This window comes from Pogona vitticeps, chromosome 4 (genome assembly GCF_051106095.1).
Source record: "Pogona vitticeps strain Pit_001003342236 chromosome 4, PviZW2.1, whole genome shotgun sequence".
In the NCBI taxonomy this organism is placed as follows: Eukaryota; Metazoa; Chordata; class Lepidosauria; order Squamata; family Agamidae; genus Pogona; species Pogona vitticeps.
The window spans coordinates 222,714,680-222,734,196 of NC_135786.1; the positions used below are offsets into that span (position 1 = coordinate 222,714,680).

General features: G+C 40.9%; 1 protein-coding gene across 10 annotated transcripts in view; it reads right to left on the bottom strand.

Moving 5' to 3' along the window:
• The window catches only part of TRPS1 (transcriptional repressor GATA binding 1), a 278,321-nt gene that overhangs the window by 176,802 nt on the left and 82,002 nt on the right, over window positions 1-19,517 (bottom strand). For all 10 annotated transcript variants that reach the window (XM_078391606.1, XM_072999270.2, XM_072999269.2 and 7 more), the window contains one exon: window positions 17,108-18,036. In XM_078391606.1, coding sequence (XP_078247732.1) covers window positions 17,108-18,034 — 927 coding nt within the window. In that variant the 5' untranslated portion in view covers window positions 18,035-18,036. The remainder of the gene's footprint in view (window positions 1-17,107; window positions 18,037-19,517) is intronic.

Genomic DNA, 19,517 nt, shown 5'->3' on the forward strand with positions numbered 1-19,517 from the left:
GAGTTGATATTCAGAGAAAAAAAAGGCTATAATATTTTATAAGTGGCACAGCCAGCAGGAATTTGTGCCCATCAGGGCAAGAGTAGGCAGGCACAAAGGCCTAAGTGGAGCAGAAAGTCAAGCTGTTTTCCCGCTCTCCAACTCAGATGACTGGAGGCAAGATGAGGCTAAGAGAGAGCTTGAACAGGCACTTTAAAGAGCAATCTAGTGTCTTTCATCCTTTGGACCTACCATACTCCACTCTTTAAAACTGTTAGCCATCACTAACCAGTAAGAGATCATCACATCTAAGCCTATAGTTTTGATCCCCACCCCCCATTTCATTACGATGAATACAGTGGAAGTACAGCTGAGTAAAAGACAACCGGCACTAAAGCTACATGTAGAAAAGCTCATGCAGTGATCAGTCTGCAGCATCACTGCAGCAATCTAAAGGCATGTGCCATTACAGCGGACACAATGGAAACTACAGTCGTGCCCCGCTGGACAATTACCCCACTCTACGACGAATCCGCATTACGCTGACGTTTTTGCGATAGCTTTTGCGATCGCAAAACGATGGTTTAAATGGGGAAATTTCGCTTAGCGATGATCGGTTCCCTGCTTCAGGAACCAATTTTTCACTTTACGATGATCAGCAAGCAGCTGATCGTCGGGTTTCAAAATGGCCGCCAGCTTTCAAAATGGCCCCCGCTGTTTTCTAGGATGGATTCCTCGCTATACAGGCACCGAAAATGGCAGCTGTATGGAGGATCTTCGCTGGACAAGCAGGTATTCAGCCCATTGAAATGCACTGAACAGTTTTCAATGCGTTTCAGTGGGGTTTTTTGTTTTTGCTCTACAGCGATTTCGCTGGAATGAATTAGCATCGTCAAGCGAGGCACCACTGTACTCAGAACTTATTAGCCAATGCATTTTAACACAGGTCTGTTGTTCGGAGAGTTTTCATAGCAGCACATATGTAACCAGGGAGGCTTTCCATCTCTTCTGGCAGACCTGCCTATTCAGGAGTGTCCAGAGGTTCAACATCCACTGTGCAGGTACTCCGATAAGCTAAAAGCTGCTACTTTGGAATCAGTCCAAAGGCTAAGGGAGATCATTAGACCGACTGTTAGTTGTGTAAAAAAAAGTTGGCATGCATTAATGCGGGCATGCATTAAATCATTTAAAGAAGTCTCAACACTGCAAAGTAATCCATTTCGTTTTGCTCCAAAACAGTTTTTAAAATTGGAGGAAAAAAATACTGTTAAGTGAAGATTTGTGAGAGCAAATCTCTGCATCTTCCCAACAGGAGAGATGTTAACAAGCTATTTTAAAAGAAAGAAATATGGAGGAACATGAAGGCTTTGCATCTTTTACTTGCTTCATGCTGCTGCAGCCTCCAAAGCTACTCATAAAGACTGCTTCAGGTATATGCAATACCAGAACAGCAGAAGAGGGATTTCAGTTAAGTGGGCGTTTCATTTATATGGACAACAGCCTCTATGCATGGAAGACAGCTGGAGCTCAAGGAGTGAAGTGTAAGGACTGTCCTTCCTAGCAAAGCTGAGCTTCTCATATGTGGGAAGTTCCCTGTGAGTAAGAGTGCTACCAGGCATGTGACTGCTGGCAAGAGGTCACTCGCGGGTGTGCAAAATCTGCTGACTGCAGGGAGAGAATGTTTGGAGTGGCTCCTAGGACGGCATTGAGTGCCTGGCTTCCTGGAGGAAAACAGGTTATGAATCACTCTCAGTTGGGCAAACTGATGGAGATTTCCATTTTTAAAAATTCTTTCCATCAGTTAAGAACTAATCCAACTCAATGAAATTGCAAAATCAGATGGCAGAACACCCCTCAATTACTTGGGTCACGATTTTCAATCTTCAATCAGGAAATGAAAAGCTCAAATCTCTTACCAATACCCTGAGTCATCAAGTCTTCCATTTGCCTATTACTTTTAATCTTCTAATCCTTAATATGTTATCTCATACTCTTGTTTATCCATTTTTTTATGCAATGTAGGATCTAGAAAGCATTAACTAGCCCACAATTAAAAAGTTCTTCGTGTTATGCAGGCCAGAACAGATACCAGGATTTATAGAAAATTACTGTAGCACCACCCTGTAACCATCACTTTTGAGTGCTGATAACATAGAATCCTTGCGTGTTACAGCTTGGATCCCAACTTTCTCTGTTTGAATAAAAACAAGAGTTTATATTTGTTAACCCAGATCTTCTCACCAGTACTCTTGCTCTGCACATTCCTTAATTAACAATTATGTACCATCAAGTCAACTGCAACTTATTTATTTCTTTGCTTATTTAAAATATTTTTACTCTGCCTTTCTCTTTAAAATAATTCTAGGCAGCGTACAAAAATTAGAGGACAATATTTAAAAGCTAAAAAGAGTGAGTATACAAATATTTACAAATAATTAAACAAATATTACGGTAGGATCCCCACATCTACTGGAAATTGGTTCTAAGCAAACAAGAGAGAGAGAGAGAGAGAGAGAGAGAGCATAGTAAAAGGGGGGGGAGAACTTTCACATGCATTACCAAAACTGGCCACTAGAGACCCCAGACACCACGCTATGTGTTCTTCAATAACAAGTATTCATAGCATGGTCTCTGGCTCAGTCTACTGACCAGTTCTGGTAACACATGTGAAAAATAATTTTTTTCCTGGATTTTTTTCTTTTAATATTTTCAGGCTGTGGATAATCAAAACTGTGGATACTGATCCTGCAGATACAGGGTTATGCTGTATATTAAAAATGTTAAAAAATCAATACTATTTTTTTTAACGTATGGCGAGCATTCCAGTTTCTCTGATAATCAGAGGCTGTCTCTCAAAATCTGCTCTAAGGAGTTCGGGGATCTTAAAGATGATGAAAAGGGCTGCAGACAGTGGAGAGTAGCTTGAAATTTCCTCTTGCTCCACTTAGAATCCAAGTCAATATGTTAATATGACAACAGCCTTTGCAATGTTTTAATTATTCCAGCAGATCTGGATGACCTTTCAAATGTTCATAGTGAAGACACGGGGAAATAATTCTCTTGTAACCACTTGTATAATTTATTTCCAGAGATGTTGTGACAAAGTGGAGTATTACTCTTCGGCCCACTAGCTCCTCTTGTTAATGAACAAGTTCCTTTCCATTCCAGATGCTCTGTAACCAAGACCCTAACTCCTGCAATTGAAACACACTGAAAAAAACAACTTCTTTTGGTCCCTGTAAGTCTCCAAAGCAATCAGAGACCAATGAGGTTTTCTGACTGGATAATTCCAGATAGTTCAAACGATCCCTGCTGCATTTGTCTAAATTTGTTTTGTGAGTGAACATAAAAAATAATAAGGAAACATAAAGAACAAGATATAAAATGAAAGAATTCTGTGGGGCCGGACAAATATCTGTTTACCAAAGCATCCTATTCATCACAGTGGCCAGACAGTTGCCAGCGAAAACCTATAAGGAAGGAACAAAAGAAACCCCCACCCTGTTATTCTCCCTGCAAATCCTACTCAGTTTGATAATACTTTTAAATCTCAACGTTTATTTATTTAATTTTTATTTATTTAATTTATATCCCGCCTATCTGAAACACATAGGACCACTCTAGGCGGCTTATTTGTCGTGGGTATTGGCAGTTGGAAGATCTATCCTCCTTTCTGAATATGTCTCATCTCCACTGAAGGCTACTTAAGCTAGCCCATATTGCTACAGTTTGTCAGCGAGCTCCATTAATTTATTATGTATCATTTGAAGAAGTACTTTATTTTGCCTCTCAGAGAACTACTGCCAGCCACTTTCTAGAAGTAGGAGAGAATGAGAATGTGGATTCCTGAACACACAGAGAAGCACTTGTCTGATCAGGAACACCAGGCCCAGTTATGACACTCCTCCTTCAAGGATGGGATCATTTGGAGGTGGGGCTAAACGTGGTCTCTCTTTAGACTTAGTCTTTCTTTCTGAATATCTGAAGACTACCCTGGAAGGCTTGACAATGTTCTGTGTACATTTAGAACGTAGTGTTCGGTTCCTGTCAATTCATCTTAAAATACAGTACTGTTCAAAAAGGGACCAGAGAAGACAGACAGAATTATCAAGAAGCTGAACAGATGCCTGTCTTAGAAAGACTCTAAAGCCTTTAATGTTGGGTTTTGGTGTAGGAAAAGATGTCTATATACAGTGGTGGGGATGTGCTTAATTATAACTGGTGTGGAGAACATATTTCCTAATTCTAGAAAATGAATGGCAGAGACAAAAGGCTTCTTCAGGTATCATGTAACAAATTAGTGCAGCTCACCTCCAAACAATACGATGATCCACATTATTCTCCATTATTCAGTGAGTAATGGGTGATAACTTTATGAATCAATAGACAGCTTTATGATTCCATAATAGATCTCTCCACACATAAACCTGCACTAGGAAACTCTGAATTAAGCTCTACAAGTAGCCTTCAATGTAGTCCTCTTCAGGATTGCAAACGGAACATGTAAAGAAGGGCAAGCATCACCTTAAAGCCTGGCAGCAGTATCACGCTTGCAACCCTCTTCTCCAACATTCCCAACCCTGATGTACACAGTTAAGGTTGGAAGGCAAGTTTCAATAAAGAATAATCAAGAACCAAAATCATAAGGGTGGTTGCAACTTGAGTTCAATATAAACTGGATAAAGCATCTAAGAAACAAGATATTTCATTTCATGAAAGCTTCACAGCATATTTCCTGAGAAGCAAATCCTACAACCATCTAGATTATATTTTGAGGAGATGCCAGAAGTGGGAAGGCAGGAGAGAGAATTGCTCTCCTTCCTGTTCCGCTGATAGAAACAGATCAAGAAATGGAAAATTACATTGGGTTTTCCCTATAAGTAAACTAGCAGTTAAAAACTATTGTTTGGAAACATACTCAAAGTTGAAAGCCTTAAGGTCTTTCTTCCCCTAAACTGGGAATTATTGGTGGATAATACATTTAAAAAATAGCAGTGAAGGGTAGTGAAGCAGAATTAAAAATTGCTTGAAGAGGGAGGACTGCAAAAAAGAATATGAGTTACTGGAGGGAATTTAAACTTGCCTTTTTCCAGCATATTTATAAAATCTGTTTAGTATTTACTGCAATATATGAAAGTATCAATCAGTTATGTATCTTCTTATATGTTCAGGATCAACATCTGGTGTATGCACAAATGATGAAATCTAACATTCAGCATGAGTGAATTTTTAATGTTTTTTTCCCCAGACTTGCTATTGAAGAGTATGCGTGTGCGAGAGAGAGAGAGAGAGAGAGAGAGAGAGAGAGAGAGATATGCTTTCAGAGCCAACGGCTTCTTTCAAATAATCACTAGATTCATATAAGAGTGTCTGGTCTGTTTTAGCATACATTTCTTGTTGGAACAAAGGACTGATCTTAACTAGATTGTCTATGTGCTGTTTCCTACTACTTTTTGTCTTCCTTGTAGTATCTTGTTGCCAAGACTTATTAAACGAGTACAGTCTTCATTGATCTGTTTTATTTCTAGCTCTATTTATTCAATCTGAGATACCGGGCACATCTGGTTTCTTTCATAACATACCGCCTAGGAAAAGTATCCAACCCAATCTAATCAAGCATAAACTTGCCTATAAATAACCAAGAACTTAACAATATCACTGTTAGGAAGATATTAAAAAACACACTTAAAAATCAAATTCTTGTATATTGGCCACTAACAGAGAGAAGGATCCTCCTGACAGCCTGGATTTTCTACACAAATTGTTTTTTGAGCTGCCCGCATCCTTCTGTCCTGGTCCTCATACAGCCAAACAGCACCATTTACACCAAAAAAGGAAGATACCAGCAGGCTAGAATCTAAGGGAGAAGATGGAAGAAGGATAGGTAAATCAAACCTGAAGCCACCCATCTAGAACATGTCTACTCTGGACAGTTTACACAAAAAACAAAAATACAGATATAATAAATGAAAAAATAAATACATTAAAAGATGGGGCCCAATTCCTACCCGGCACTTAAGATCTAGCCGGGGGCCCTCCTGAAAGAGCCATCCCTCAAGGAGGTAAGAGGTAAGGCTTGCAGACAAAGGGCTTTTTCAGCAGCTGCCCCAGACTATGAAATGCCATCCCAAGGGAGATTTGTCTGGTGCCGATGTTGATGATGTTTCGGTGCCAGGTCAAAACCTTCCTGTTCCAGAAGGTTTTTGGTTGAAATAATATCAACTGCGAGTCCTGATGGCAATTTTTAGAGCATTGTATTTTTGATGGTTGTTGTGGGTTTTTCAGGCTATTTGGTCGTGGTCTGAAGGTTGTTCTTCCTAACGTTTCGCCAGTCTCTGTGGCTGGCATCTTCAGAGGACAGGAGTCAGAACTCTGTGCTCTGGTGCAGTTTCTTTGGAGTATTTATAGCTGTGGGATCAGCTTTTGTCCTTTTCAGGAGATGGGTGATTGTGACGATCAGCGTGTTTTTTGTTGTGGGTGTACTGTTGTGATAAGAAGAAGAGATTATCTGTCACTGTGACTGATGGGTGTCGTTAGTTGGTCTTTAGTGTGCAATGATCACTGGTCCTTGTAGCTGGGTAGTTTGTTGACCTATTGCAGGCTCTATTTTTCAGTGCTGGGAGCCAGGATCTGTTGAGTTTTAAACTTTCTTCTTTTTGTTGAAATCCACATTGAAATCCACACTCTGCTGGTGTTTGTGGATTTCAATGGCGTCCCTGTGCAATCTAACATAATGATTGCTGGTGTTGTCCAGTACTTCAGTATTTTGAAATAGAATTTCATGTCCAGCTTGTTTTAGGGCATGTTCAGCTACTGCTGATTTTTCCGGTTGTTTTAGTCTGCAGTGTCTCTCATGGTCTTTGATTCTGGTGTGGATGCTGCATTTTGTAGTTCCAATATATACCTGGCCACAACTGCAAGGTATCCAGTATACTCCTGCAGTAGTGAGGGGGTTCCTTTTGTCATTTTCTGACCATAATATTTGTTGTATTTTTGTGGTGAGCTTGAACACTGTTTCTACGTTGTGTTTTTTCAAACGTTTCCCCATGCGGTCCATGACCCCTTTGATGTATGGCAGAAATACCATCAGAGCCCGGCTGTGAAAGCCTTCGAGAATGCATTGTATTTTTAATTGCATTTTAATTGTTTTTATCTTTTTATTGAATCCAAATTGAATCCAAACCTTTGGGTAGTGTGGGCGGCACATAAATAAATAGACAAATAAATAATAATTAATTAATTAATTAATTAATTAATTAATTAATTAATTAATTAATTAATATGAAAGACAGGAAAATGGGTGGGGGGGAAGCTAAGTCATGGCTGTTGGGAAGGCCTGCCTGTAGAGCCAGGTCTTTAGTTTGTTCTTGAAGGCCCTCAGCAAGGTGGACAGGCAAATCTCTAATGGTAAGTTGTTCCAGGGACGAGGGGCCACTGCCGAGAAGGCCTGGTTTTTAGTTTTTTCCCTTCAGGCCTCTCTTGGAGTTAGGCCCTTTATCTGCCCAGCCTGGCTGGAACACGTGATACAGGCAGAACTAGGTGGAAGAAGGCACTCTGCCAAGTATCAAGGCCCTAAACCATTTAGGTTTTTTTATGTAATAGTCAGCATACAGGATATTATCGCATACATGCTTTTTGATCATCATCTCACCACCTTTGCTGCTGAATACCAGCAATTCAGGGTCCAAATTTGGGGGGCGAAGGGCCAACTCACCCTACCATTTCAGGGTGAGAATTGCTACTGCATCTGTTAAACCATGGATGAAGAACATTTCTTTCCCCCACCCTCACTGTTTCTGAAACCAAACTCCTACAATCACTTACCACTGCCCTTGCTGAGACAGGTTGAGGGAGGTTACAGCAAGACAGTAGAAAGAAAAAGGAAATATTATACAATGGATTTCCCAGGAAATATCTCTGTAGTGAAAAAGTCCATGTCCTGTTCTGTGTAGTGTACCAAAATCATTAGATCACCTACAAGGTTTGTGTTTCTTAAATGCTTCCCATATAACTTGCAAACACATCAGCAGTTTTTTGCATCATAAGGTATTGTCCACTGGATCTTTTTCATGGGACAATTTTGTATGAATGAGTTTGTAAAATGCACCAATGTTCCACCACCTTGTGCTCAGGACATCTAGATGTGATATTTCAATTTTGATGAACTGAATCAGAACCAGCCTTTTTTCAAAAGAATTGAAAATAAGCAATCTGTAATTTTACAGAGATGTAAGAGAGTAAATCAACATGCTTCATGGCATAAAACTGAAATTCCTCACAGGCAGAGATACCTATCTTCTACCTTGCTCTGACATATCCAGTAAAATGTCTGGGGAATGTATTCCTATCTCATCCAGATATGTATAAAATAACTATTGATGTGGTTTTCCATTTAAATTAAATACCACCAGGCCATATAGCCAAGCAAGCTGTATCCTGGCTGCCAAAGAAACATATAGTTCCTGAAACAATGTGAGACTACAAAGCGCCAAATTAAAATCACTGTTGTTCAGTTAGTCTGGAGCTAGCAAAAACTTTAAAAATGCTGCTAGTTATTTATAATTAAAAATATTTCTTGATAGCCAATTGCAGGGGAAAATTTAATTTGGCGTTATTTTTGTAATCTAATATAAAAGTTGTTGAATCATTGCCTTCCTTATTATTATTTCCATTTGTTCTGATTGCACTTAACTGGTATTTCTCTTTGTAGACACTAATGATTCCTCTTTTTTCTCTGTTTGAGGAAGAGGGGGCAACATAAAGAAAGGTATTGGTTTTTTAAACAGCTTTGTAGAGTACATGACAGAGTAGCTTTCAGATTCTGTTCATTTAAATGAGTTTACTTAAAACTTGTGTCTTAAGGCAAATGCTCACATCCTCAAATGCTCCTAAATGCCTATCATCAGACAAAATACAAACGCCAGTGTCATATACAATTTTTACCCATATTTCAAATCTGAAAGTATGCACTTACTTGAGTTCTGTCACCTCGTCGTAGGTCTGCATTCTACTCAAAAGCTGGGAGCGATGAGTATCATGGCCATTTTTAAGGCCTTACTACTCAACAATTTGTTTAAAAGAATGATTATCATTGGCTGCTCTATTAATCGAAAAATTAGACCTCTAGATGATGTGAAAGTATTAAGTAGAAAATTTCCTTTGACTTCATTCATTTTAAAAAACAGATTATAACCATCTTCATGGAATACTTACGACTTTCCATCACTACCCTGAAGCTTAACTGACTCAAAAGGCTAGATGCGCTGCCTTAAATTTATGTTTATTAAAAATGCAAGCCAATCTGGCAAATATCCTCAAGACAGTTAACAAACACATATATTACAAAATCAATACTACCATGGATTTTATATCCTAAACTACAAAATCAGCCAGGATCATACCAAAACATCAGAATATCACAACATTCAAATTGTTGAGTCCTAGACTCCTCTTGAAGTTACATTCTGGAGTTAGGTAAGTTCATATTCCTAACCTCGAATTTACAAATAACCACACATTAATGACTCTGGAAACTGGATGGGAAATCAGGCAAATTAACACATAGCTTCCAGGTATACAACTCTGAATTGTAAACCACCTACCTTTCTTCTATTAAGCCTTTTGCAGCTTTGCATCCAGAAACAAAACTGTGGAAGGCTAGACTTTGTGTGTCTTTTTTCCCCTCCTTTCTCAGAAGTATACATGTGGCATCCAAACTGGATCAGGACTTTTATTTATTTGGAACAGAGGAGCACTTTCTGGCACCAGCAGTACCAATCCACATTACTGACACTTTTATTTTATTTTATCATATTAAAAAATGCAGGGAGAGATGAATTATCCGGATTGGGACCACAGTAGGGGAAAAAAGGGCTAACACTCAATAGGGGCTCACTTCAGATCTGGTGCCCTTTAGCTAATCTCCAAGTAAAGACAACTGAGCCATGAAATGCATGCCACATACTGAAAGTAATATAAACCTTCAGACAAGGAACTAACTTAAAAATTATGGTCAGAATTCCATTAGCAATTTATGCATGTTTAAGGAACACTGCATACATTGCAGTGGTAACTTGCTACTGATTTACAAGATGCCAGTCCCATTCCTTAGTGTTCCATCTAGAAAGCATCTTGTTAATTAGTGACAATTTGCTGACATGAATTACCACAATTTTGCACCAGTACATATGTAAATACCCAGCAGGATTCTGGCTGGCTGTGTGCGTTCTGTGCCATCAAGTCAGATGCAACTCATAGCAACTCTAATAGAACTTTCAAGGTAAGTGAGATATTTAAGGAGTACTGTACCAGTTTTTTACCAGTTTTACTTCCCCTGTGACTTTCCATGGTCAAGTGGGGATTCAAACTGTGTTCTCCTGACTCCTAGTCCATCACTCTATCCACTACACCACACTGAGAATCTAGGATTCAGGCTACTGTCTATAAATAAAGCTATGCACCATGACAGCAAAATGTAAATAAAACAGTGAAGATAATACTGTTCATGACAAGGTTGCTGTGACTGAGAACAGGACTGTAAAATGAAGCGAAGTGAGTGCTGCGCAAATCTGTACACAGGACAGGCAGAGAGTCAAGAAGAGAGCAAGTATTGAGAGGAATAAGAGAGGAATTTGAATGTGAACTCAAGCAAATCAGTACATAGCTTGAGGGTATACAACTCTGAATCATGACCCCCCCCCACCTCTCTTCCACAAAGTATTCTGCAGCTCTGTGTCCAGAGGCAAAACTGTAAAGATTACACTCTCTGTGCCTAATAAAAATGAAGACCTGTTTCTCAATGTATACTATGATGATGATGATGATGAAGTGTGCTAGAATTTATTATGGAATATTGCTTTCATAATGCTCATATAGCTTTCTGGTGTGCGGAAATGTACCCTTATAACTCTGGCACTAGATCACTTACGCTGCTTGTCCCAGAGACATAATGTTCCTTGCTCCTTAAAAAAATCAATAAAAGTCATGGCTCCCAATAACCAGTAGAGATCATATTGTTCACTTAACATAATTAAGATACTGATTTTCTGTTCCATTACATTCAAAGAGTTACTTCCCACAGGTTAAGACCTACTAATGTTCCCCATCTGGAAACATACAAAGCAAAGAACGATACATGCTACAGGTTACAGAGGTGTATATTACCCCTTGCTGATAATACCATAATTAGGACAGCCAGAGGCTGGGAATTGGAGTCCTCGCTGTGTATCTTACGGTTAGATCCAGCCTGGATAATAACGGGTAAGCTGTACAGGGTGCCCCCAGAAGACAAAAAGGGTAAACTACTTCTCAGTACTTTATACCTAGAAACCCCCCAGAAAGGTTCACCAGAAATCCGAATTGATGTGCAGGCAAGTAATTTTTATACTATGCGGAATCCTTTAGCTTCTACATCCCTTTGTCCTACCATCAACTGCCAAAGAAAGATTACATTGTCCTTAAATAGGCAGGATCATAGCATCAACTATTAAGATGACAAGGGTGTATCTAAGATCCCAGGCCCAATTCTACACCACAGAAGTACCATTTCCACCAGGAAATCAGTTAGCAATTGGCGAAGGTAATAAGAGCTATATTTTAAGAACACCTGGAGGGCCACAAGTTGTCCATCTTTGTCCTAACAAATTAAGGCCAGGTCGCAATACTGTAAGACAGGGCGGACAGAAATAAAATGGGATATACCTTACTCTTTAAGGTTCAAGGGAAGATCACACTTCAGTTGTGCAAAGATAGGTCTGCACAGCCAATCTCAGGTTCAATCCCTTGCATTCCTAATTAAAAGGATTTCATGAACCAATGATAGAAAAGCTTCCAATGGGAGCTTTGGAGAGCCGCAACATGTTAGTACACCCAATAGAACCAGGACAAGATGGAGGTCCTGAGGGTGGGTGGCCCCTCCATCGGTGGTTTGGGAAACTCCCTCTCTTTTGAGGGAGTGACTCTCACCGCGAAGAGTGACGTTCACAGCTTGGGGTTCCATCTGGATCCGGCACTCACCATGGAAACCCAGGTAGCGTCAGCGGTCTACTCCACCTATTTCCATCTGTGGCGGATTGCCCAGCTACATCCCTATCTTGATGCTGGGGCACTCACCACTCTGGCCCATGCGCTTGCAGTCTTGAGATTAGACTACTGTAATGCACGCTACGTGGGGCTACCTTTGAGATTGATGAGGAAGCTTCAAATGGTGCAGAATGTGGCGGCCAGACTTCTCACTGGGGTGACAAAAAATATCAGCATATTTTCCCCACTCTGGCTGCCTTGCATTGGCTGCTCGTTTGTTTCCACATTGATTTCAAAGTGTTAATGATGACATATAAAGCCCTAAACGGTTTAGGACCTCAATATCTAGGGTAGATCTAGGTGGGAGGGCTGCCTCCTCCCACCTAGATTTACCCAAATCACTCATTCTAGCCAGGAAGGGTGGCTGAGGGGCCTAATGCCAAGAGAGGCCCAGAGAGAAAGAACAAGAAACCGAGCCTTCTCGGCAATAGCCCCTCGCCTTTGGAAAAGTCTGCCCCCAGAGATCTGTCTGGCTCCCTCACTGGGTGTTTCTAAGAGCAAACTTAAGACCTGGCTCTTCAGGCAGGCTTTCCCTCCTGTCATCACTTGAATATTTTTCCCATCTTGAACTATATTATTACTGTTGTTTTTTATTTTATTATATTGTTTTTATTTCATCTATTATTGTTAGCTGCCCAGAGAAGACTTCGGTCTAGATGGGCAGGGCATGCATGCATGCATGCATGCATAAACAAACAAACAAACAAACAAACAAACAAACAAACAAACAAACAGGTAGGTAGGTAGGTAGGTAGGTAGGTAGGTAGGTAGGTAGGTAGGTAGGTAGGTAGGTAGGTAAGAAAATAAGTAAGTATATAGGCCAGTATTAAGTGGTTTCTCTTTTCCCTATCAATCCCTCTCCATGATAAATTATGCCTACCCTTAAGTTTTCCTTGTATAGGGCTTAAGTTTTGAAATCTATCAAATAAATATATAGTAACTAAGCTTCTGAAATTAGGCAGGATTGGTGTGTTCTGGGAGGAATGGAGCAAGCATAGAGCAAGTTCTCATACTGTCCAGGTTTGGACAGATAATTAAACCAGCTTTACCACAATGAAACTGCTCAAGCTTCAAAGTCTATGACTTAAATACAAACAGGACTCCCAAACAGAGTAGGCCTGCTTAATCAGCAGGACTTATGTAAGTGTTGACTTACTGCTGAGCAATTGATCCACTTGGGTGTTATTCTAGTTGGACTCACAACTGGATTTAGACTAAAAGCCTCCCTCCTCCTCCAGCATACTTCTGTGTTTAAACTATGTTTAAATGATATAAACTAAACATGATTTGTCATTATATCCTGAAAGAACAAGCTCTGGATAAACCAGGATTTATTGAAAGAAGTCAAAATTAAATTGTGTTTTTCCGATCTAGTTTGTTTCCATCATTTAAATCAGAATGAGCAATACAGTGCCTTCAAAAAATGTTGGACGACAGCTCCCTAACATGGCCAAAGGTCCAATAATATGGATGCTAGCAACCAAAACATCTGGAAGGCAACAAGTTGTCTACCCCAGGTTTCCAAATTCTGGCAAGTGGGGTCAAAAAGATAGCTGTACCCAATTCCTAGTTCTGACATCACTGACACTGGTTGGTTTAATTGAGGAAGGAGATCCTTCCAATTTCCTCTGGCATGCTTCTGAGAAGAAGAGTGTTTCTGCACACAAGGCTCAAGACTAAGATTTGAGCAGTGCCATTTTCCTAACATAAAATCAGGATTTGGTAGTCAAGTTTTCATACGTTACATTTATCAATCATTATGCCAAAGAACCAAAGTCCCATTGCAATGAAAAGTTTAATTTTTGGGACACATGTACAGATGTAAAAGTTTTGGTATTATATTGATCATTTATATCTGGGTTTTTAATCCGTGGTCCTCAGGGGGTCTGTGAACTGGCCAAAAAAATTATTCCCCCCTTTTTTTTATCCGTTGATACTTTAATATTGTATTTATTTATTTAAAATATTTTTGTCCCACCCTTCTCCTAAGAAAGTACCCAAGACAACTTACATATTTAAAACACAATGTTAAAACTAAAACAGTGAATTATTCAAATAGTAAATGAATTCATAAGGAGGATAACTTTCAGTTTTTCAAGCCTGATAATGTGGACAGGATCCTTGGAGAGGTGAAGGCTACCACTTGTCTGCTAGACACTTGCCCATTCTGGCTTATAAAAGCTGCCAGAAAGCACCTGGTCGAATCGGGCCAAGGGGTAGTTAATGCCTCCTTGTTGCAGCGTAGGATCCCTACTTGCTAAAAGGAGGCAGCAGTAAGACCATTACTGAAAAAACCCTTCTTGGGCCCCATAGTACTGGATAATTACTGACCACTCCCATTCTTGGGCAAGATGCTAGAGCAGGTTATGGCTTCTCAGCTCCAGGGATTCCTTGAGGAGACAGATTATCTAGATCCATTTCAATCTGGCTTCAGGCCTGGTTATGGGACAGAGATGGCTTTGGACGCCTTGGTGGACCTACACTGGGAACTGGATAGGGGGAGTGTGTTGTTGTTGGTTCTGCTTCTGGACCTCTCAGTGGCTTTCAATACCATCAACCATGGTATCCTTCTGGGCTCTTTGGGAAGGGGCTTGGAGGCACTGTTTTATAGTGGCTCCCGTCTTTCCTGGAGGGGAGAACTCAGAGGTGGTGCTGGGGACACCCTGGCCTTTGGCCTGTGGTGTTCTTCAGAGTTCTGTTTCGTCCCCTATGCTATTTAGCATCTACATGAAACCACTGGGAGAGGTTGTCTGGAGTTTCGGGGTTCAGTGTAACTAGTACACTGATGACACCCAACTCTATCTCTCCTTTCCATCTAAATCCAAGGAAGCTGTCTTGGTTTTAAATCAGTGTCTGGTGGCAGTAATGGACTGGATCAGGGTGAATTAACTGAAACTTAAAACAGACAAAACGGAGATGTTCCTAGTCAGTCAAAAACCAAACTGAGGAACAGGGTTGCAACCTGTGCCGGATATGGTGATATTCCCTCTGAAAACACAGGCACACAGCTTGGGAATGTTCCTGGATTCATCTCTTGAGCTGGATACCCAGTTTTCAGTGGTGGCAGGAGTGCCATTGCACATTTAAAACTAGTGTGCCAGCTGTGCCCGTTTCTTGAGAGGTCAGATCTGGCCACGGTGATACATGCCCTAGTTACATCTCAGTTGGATTACTGTAACATGCTTTATGTGGGGCTGCCTTTGGAAAGTGTTTGGAAACTCCAAAGCATTCAAAATGTCATAGCCAGATTGTTATCTGAGGCTGGTTATAGGGAATACAGAACTCCCCTGTTATAACAGCTCCACTGGCTGCTGATCCATTTCTGGGCACAATTCGAAGTGCTGATTTTAATCCGTAAATCCTGAAACGGCTTGGGTCCAAGCTATCTAAAAGACTGTATCTTCCTCTATGAAGCTGCCCAGGCTTTAAGATCATCAGGGGAGGCTTTTCTCTCTGTCCCACCACCTTCACAGGTGCACTTGGTGGGGACATGGGAGAGGGCCTTCTCTGTTGCTGTTTTCAGACTCTGGAACTTGCTCCCACAGGAACGCCCTCCAATGAGAAGCTAGACTGGCCCCATCTTTGCTGTCCTTTCGCAGGCAGGCGAAAAGTTACTATATATTTATTTGATCCAGGTAAGGGTGAAGTTGATATATTCTCTGCAGTTGTAAGAAGGCATGCCTGGACACCGAGTCCACCTGGGCTTCCAAGGTCAGACCCAGATCAAGGACCATCCCCAAGCTGCGGACCCTGTCCTTTAGGGGGAGTGTAGTCCTGTCTAAGGCATGGAAATGGCCCTTTAACCTATCTGGCGGAGCACCTACCAGCAGCACTTCCGAATTGTCTGGATTGAGCCTCAGTTTATTGACTCTCATCCAGTCCATTATCAAGTCCAGGCATGAGTTCAGAATGGTGACTGGCACACCTGGATTGGTAGAGAATGAGAGGTAGAGCTGGGTGTCATCAGCGTATTGCTGACTCCTCAGCCCAAACCTCCTAACGACCTCCCCCAGCAATTTCATGTAGATATTGAATAGCATGGGGGACAGCATAAAGCCCTGAGGAACCCCATGAAGCAACCGCTATTGATCAGAGCTATTGTCCCCCAGCACCACCTTCTGGACTCGATCAGTCAGATAGGAGTGGAGCCATTGTAAAACAGTGCCTCCCATTCCCATCCCAGCCAATGTGTCCAGAAGGATACCATGGTCGATGATGTCGAAAGCCGCTGAGAGATCCAGGAGAATCAACAAGGATGCATTCCCCCTGTCTTTCTCCTGGCAAAGGTCGTCAAACAGGGCAACCAAGGCAGTCTCCATCCCATAATCCAGCCTGAAACCTGATTAAAATGGATCTAGATAATCCATTTCATCTAGGAGAGCCTGGAGCTGCTCAGCCACCATATGTTCCAACACCTTGCCCAGAAACGGGAAGTTCGCTACTGGTCAGATGTTGATTACTAGACCTGGGTCCAGATTAGGTTTTTTTTAGGGGTGGGCAAATCACTGCCTCCTTTAATCGGGTGGAAACTACTCCCTCTCTTAACGAGGAGTTGATGACCTCCAGGATTCAAGCGCGAACTCCCCTGGCAGAAGAAACATTTATCCAAATTAACTGGTAACATACCATAAGGTGACCGATGGATAATACATGGCAAGTATGATTAGTAAGAGATAGTACATCACATTTGCAGGACAATATGGGTATTGAGAGAAAATAAATTCATAATAATTGTTATAAAAACCTGTATCCCAGCTATATGTTTGTTTACCACTGGTCAAGAACCACTGGATTTGGCAGGTTATACAAAGAGGACATGGAATTACTTATTTGACATGCTCCTGTTACATGCACATTTTGTACTCAACCTAGGCTTTTCTTTGAGTATGTGACAAAATGGCGTGCCAACTAATGGCATAGCTCTACGGAACTCTCTGACTGTGGCAGCCCGCAAACTTTTATTTAATTATATAAACATAAAAGCATGTTCTTTTTTGTTGTGGTTGTTGCTACATAGAGGATAGTATCAAAAGTACAATATACAAACCTGCACGTCATACGTCCCATTAAGCAAGACAGGCCTTGGGGAATTTATGTCCTGTAGGACCCCTGACAGCACAGAACAATTGACCTTCTGGAAGTCTTTGGAGTGGCTGAATTGCACCATGTTGTGGAGAGCCAAAATTTTAGTGTCAAGCTCAGTATCCTGTCTGGTGCGGTTGTGCAGCCCGAGGTGGTACTTGCGGAAGTGTTTGATGAGATCTGTGGGGTCGTTTCCATAGTAACCGTAGCCACAGATGTTGCATTTGAAGTCCTGAAGCTCTGGAGACAGAGGCGCCATATCTGGGTTCTCATTAGCCAGTGAATCTGTTTTCAGTTTGTTTGGCCTTAAGTCCCCATCCAAAGGCACTTGTGGGTTTTTTGAGGCCACCGAAGCTGGGCTTGAACCCCGACCTTCAGCCTGACTGCTTTGCACATGCGCCACTTCATTCGTAGATTTCGGCGACGTGCAATGTTCTTCACTTTTCTCCGTCAGATCTCCCGATGGGGCGCAGACCACATCTTGGGTGTCATCTGCATCTGATCTGAGAGGAGACTTCAAGGACTCTGAGATTCCCCCAACAGCTGGAGATGAGAAGGCCAGCATATTTCTATCTGTCACCTCATCATGAGGGAAGGATGGAACATTTCCTCCCTTATTGTGGCTTTCGTAATTGAAGCCAGCCTTTTCACTCGTTGCTGAGCTTTTCAAGTCCTTTCTAGTGCTGGGAGATGGCTCTGGGATATGCGTGCAAAACCCCTCCTTCTCATTTTGCTCCGGAGCCTCACCCAGCTCAGCGTTTTCTTGCATCTGACCAGCAGAAAATTCCTGCTTCCTCTCAGTATTGTCACTTTCAGTACCTGGCGACTTCAGAGTCTCTGTTTCACCTTCACTAGCAATGTTTCTTAGAGGGGGATTCTTTTTCCGGACCATATCTGAAAATACAAACACACAAACACAAACAAAGAAAATAGCAATGAATTAGCAAGATTATTTTTAAAAAATAATTAGATCACCCTCCTCTGACTCCCAACATACTGAAACATAGTTTACCTAGCTAGCTAGACACATGCATGCACATGCATGCACGCATGCATGCACGCGCACACGCACACACACACACACACACACACACACACACACACACACACAGAGAGAGAGAGAGAGAGAGAGAGAGAGAATTTATAAGACTGAATATATTTTACTTGGAAATATATATTGTTATATAAGTGTTTTAATTCTTAGTAAAGGATGATGGGATCACATTATCCTTCACATGTGACTGAATCAAAATTAATAGTGATTTTACACTGCTATTTTATTATTTTGATTAACACTGCTCTGGTGGTTCTATTGGAGAAGGTTGGACAAAAGAAATAAAAATAAATGATGAAACTCAAACCACGTAAAAAGTTGGAGGGACTATTAAATGAAACCAATGTTTTATCAGAAAATGTAAAACAATTCCACTATCATTTATAGAAAGCTTTAGATATGTGTAAATGTCACTGGAAATCTAGTGCTCTTTCCATTCAATGTATGTGTTAACAAGTTGTTGTCATTACACAACAGCATTCCTACAGTATTCAAATAATTTTACAATGATTTTTTAAAAATAATGTTGAATACTTAAATAATTGTAAAAATAACAATTATAGGGGACTGGAATGCTAAAGTAGGGAGTCAAGAGATAAAAGGGAAAACAGGAAAGTTTGGCCTTGCAGTTCAAAACGAAGCAGGGAAAAGGCTAATAGGGTTTTGTCAAGAGAACAAGCTGGTCATCAGAAACACTCTTTTCCAACAACACAAGAGGCGACTCTACACATAGACATCACCAGATGGGCAATACCGAAATCAGATTGATTACGTTCTCTGCAGCCAAAGATGGAGAAGCTCTATACAAAAAAACCAAAAACAAGACCTGGAGCTGATTGTGGCTCTGATCATCAGCTTCTTATAGTAAAACTCAAGCTTAAACTGAAGAAAGTAGGAAAAACCACTGGACTAGTCAGGTATAATCTAAACCAAATCCATTATGAATACACAGTGGAAGTGAAGAACAGATTTAAAGAACTAGATTTGGTGGACAGAGTACCTGAAGAACTATGGATGGAGGCTTGTAACACTGTACAGGAGGCAGCAACAAAAACCATCCCAAAGAAAAGGAAACACAAGAAAGCAAAGTGGCTGTCCAACGAGGCCTTACAAATAGAACAGAAGGGAAAGAAAATGCAAGGGAGATAGGAAAAGTTACAGAAAATTGAATGCAGACTGCGAAAGAATAGCAAGGAGAGACAAAAGGGCCTTCTTAAATGAACAGTGAAAAAAAAAATAGAGGAGACTTGGTGACAAGTATCCAACAGGGACAGTTCTACTGACAGAACAAATTACATCAGCACGACAATGAGAGGGACAC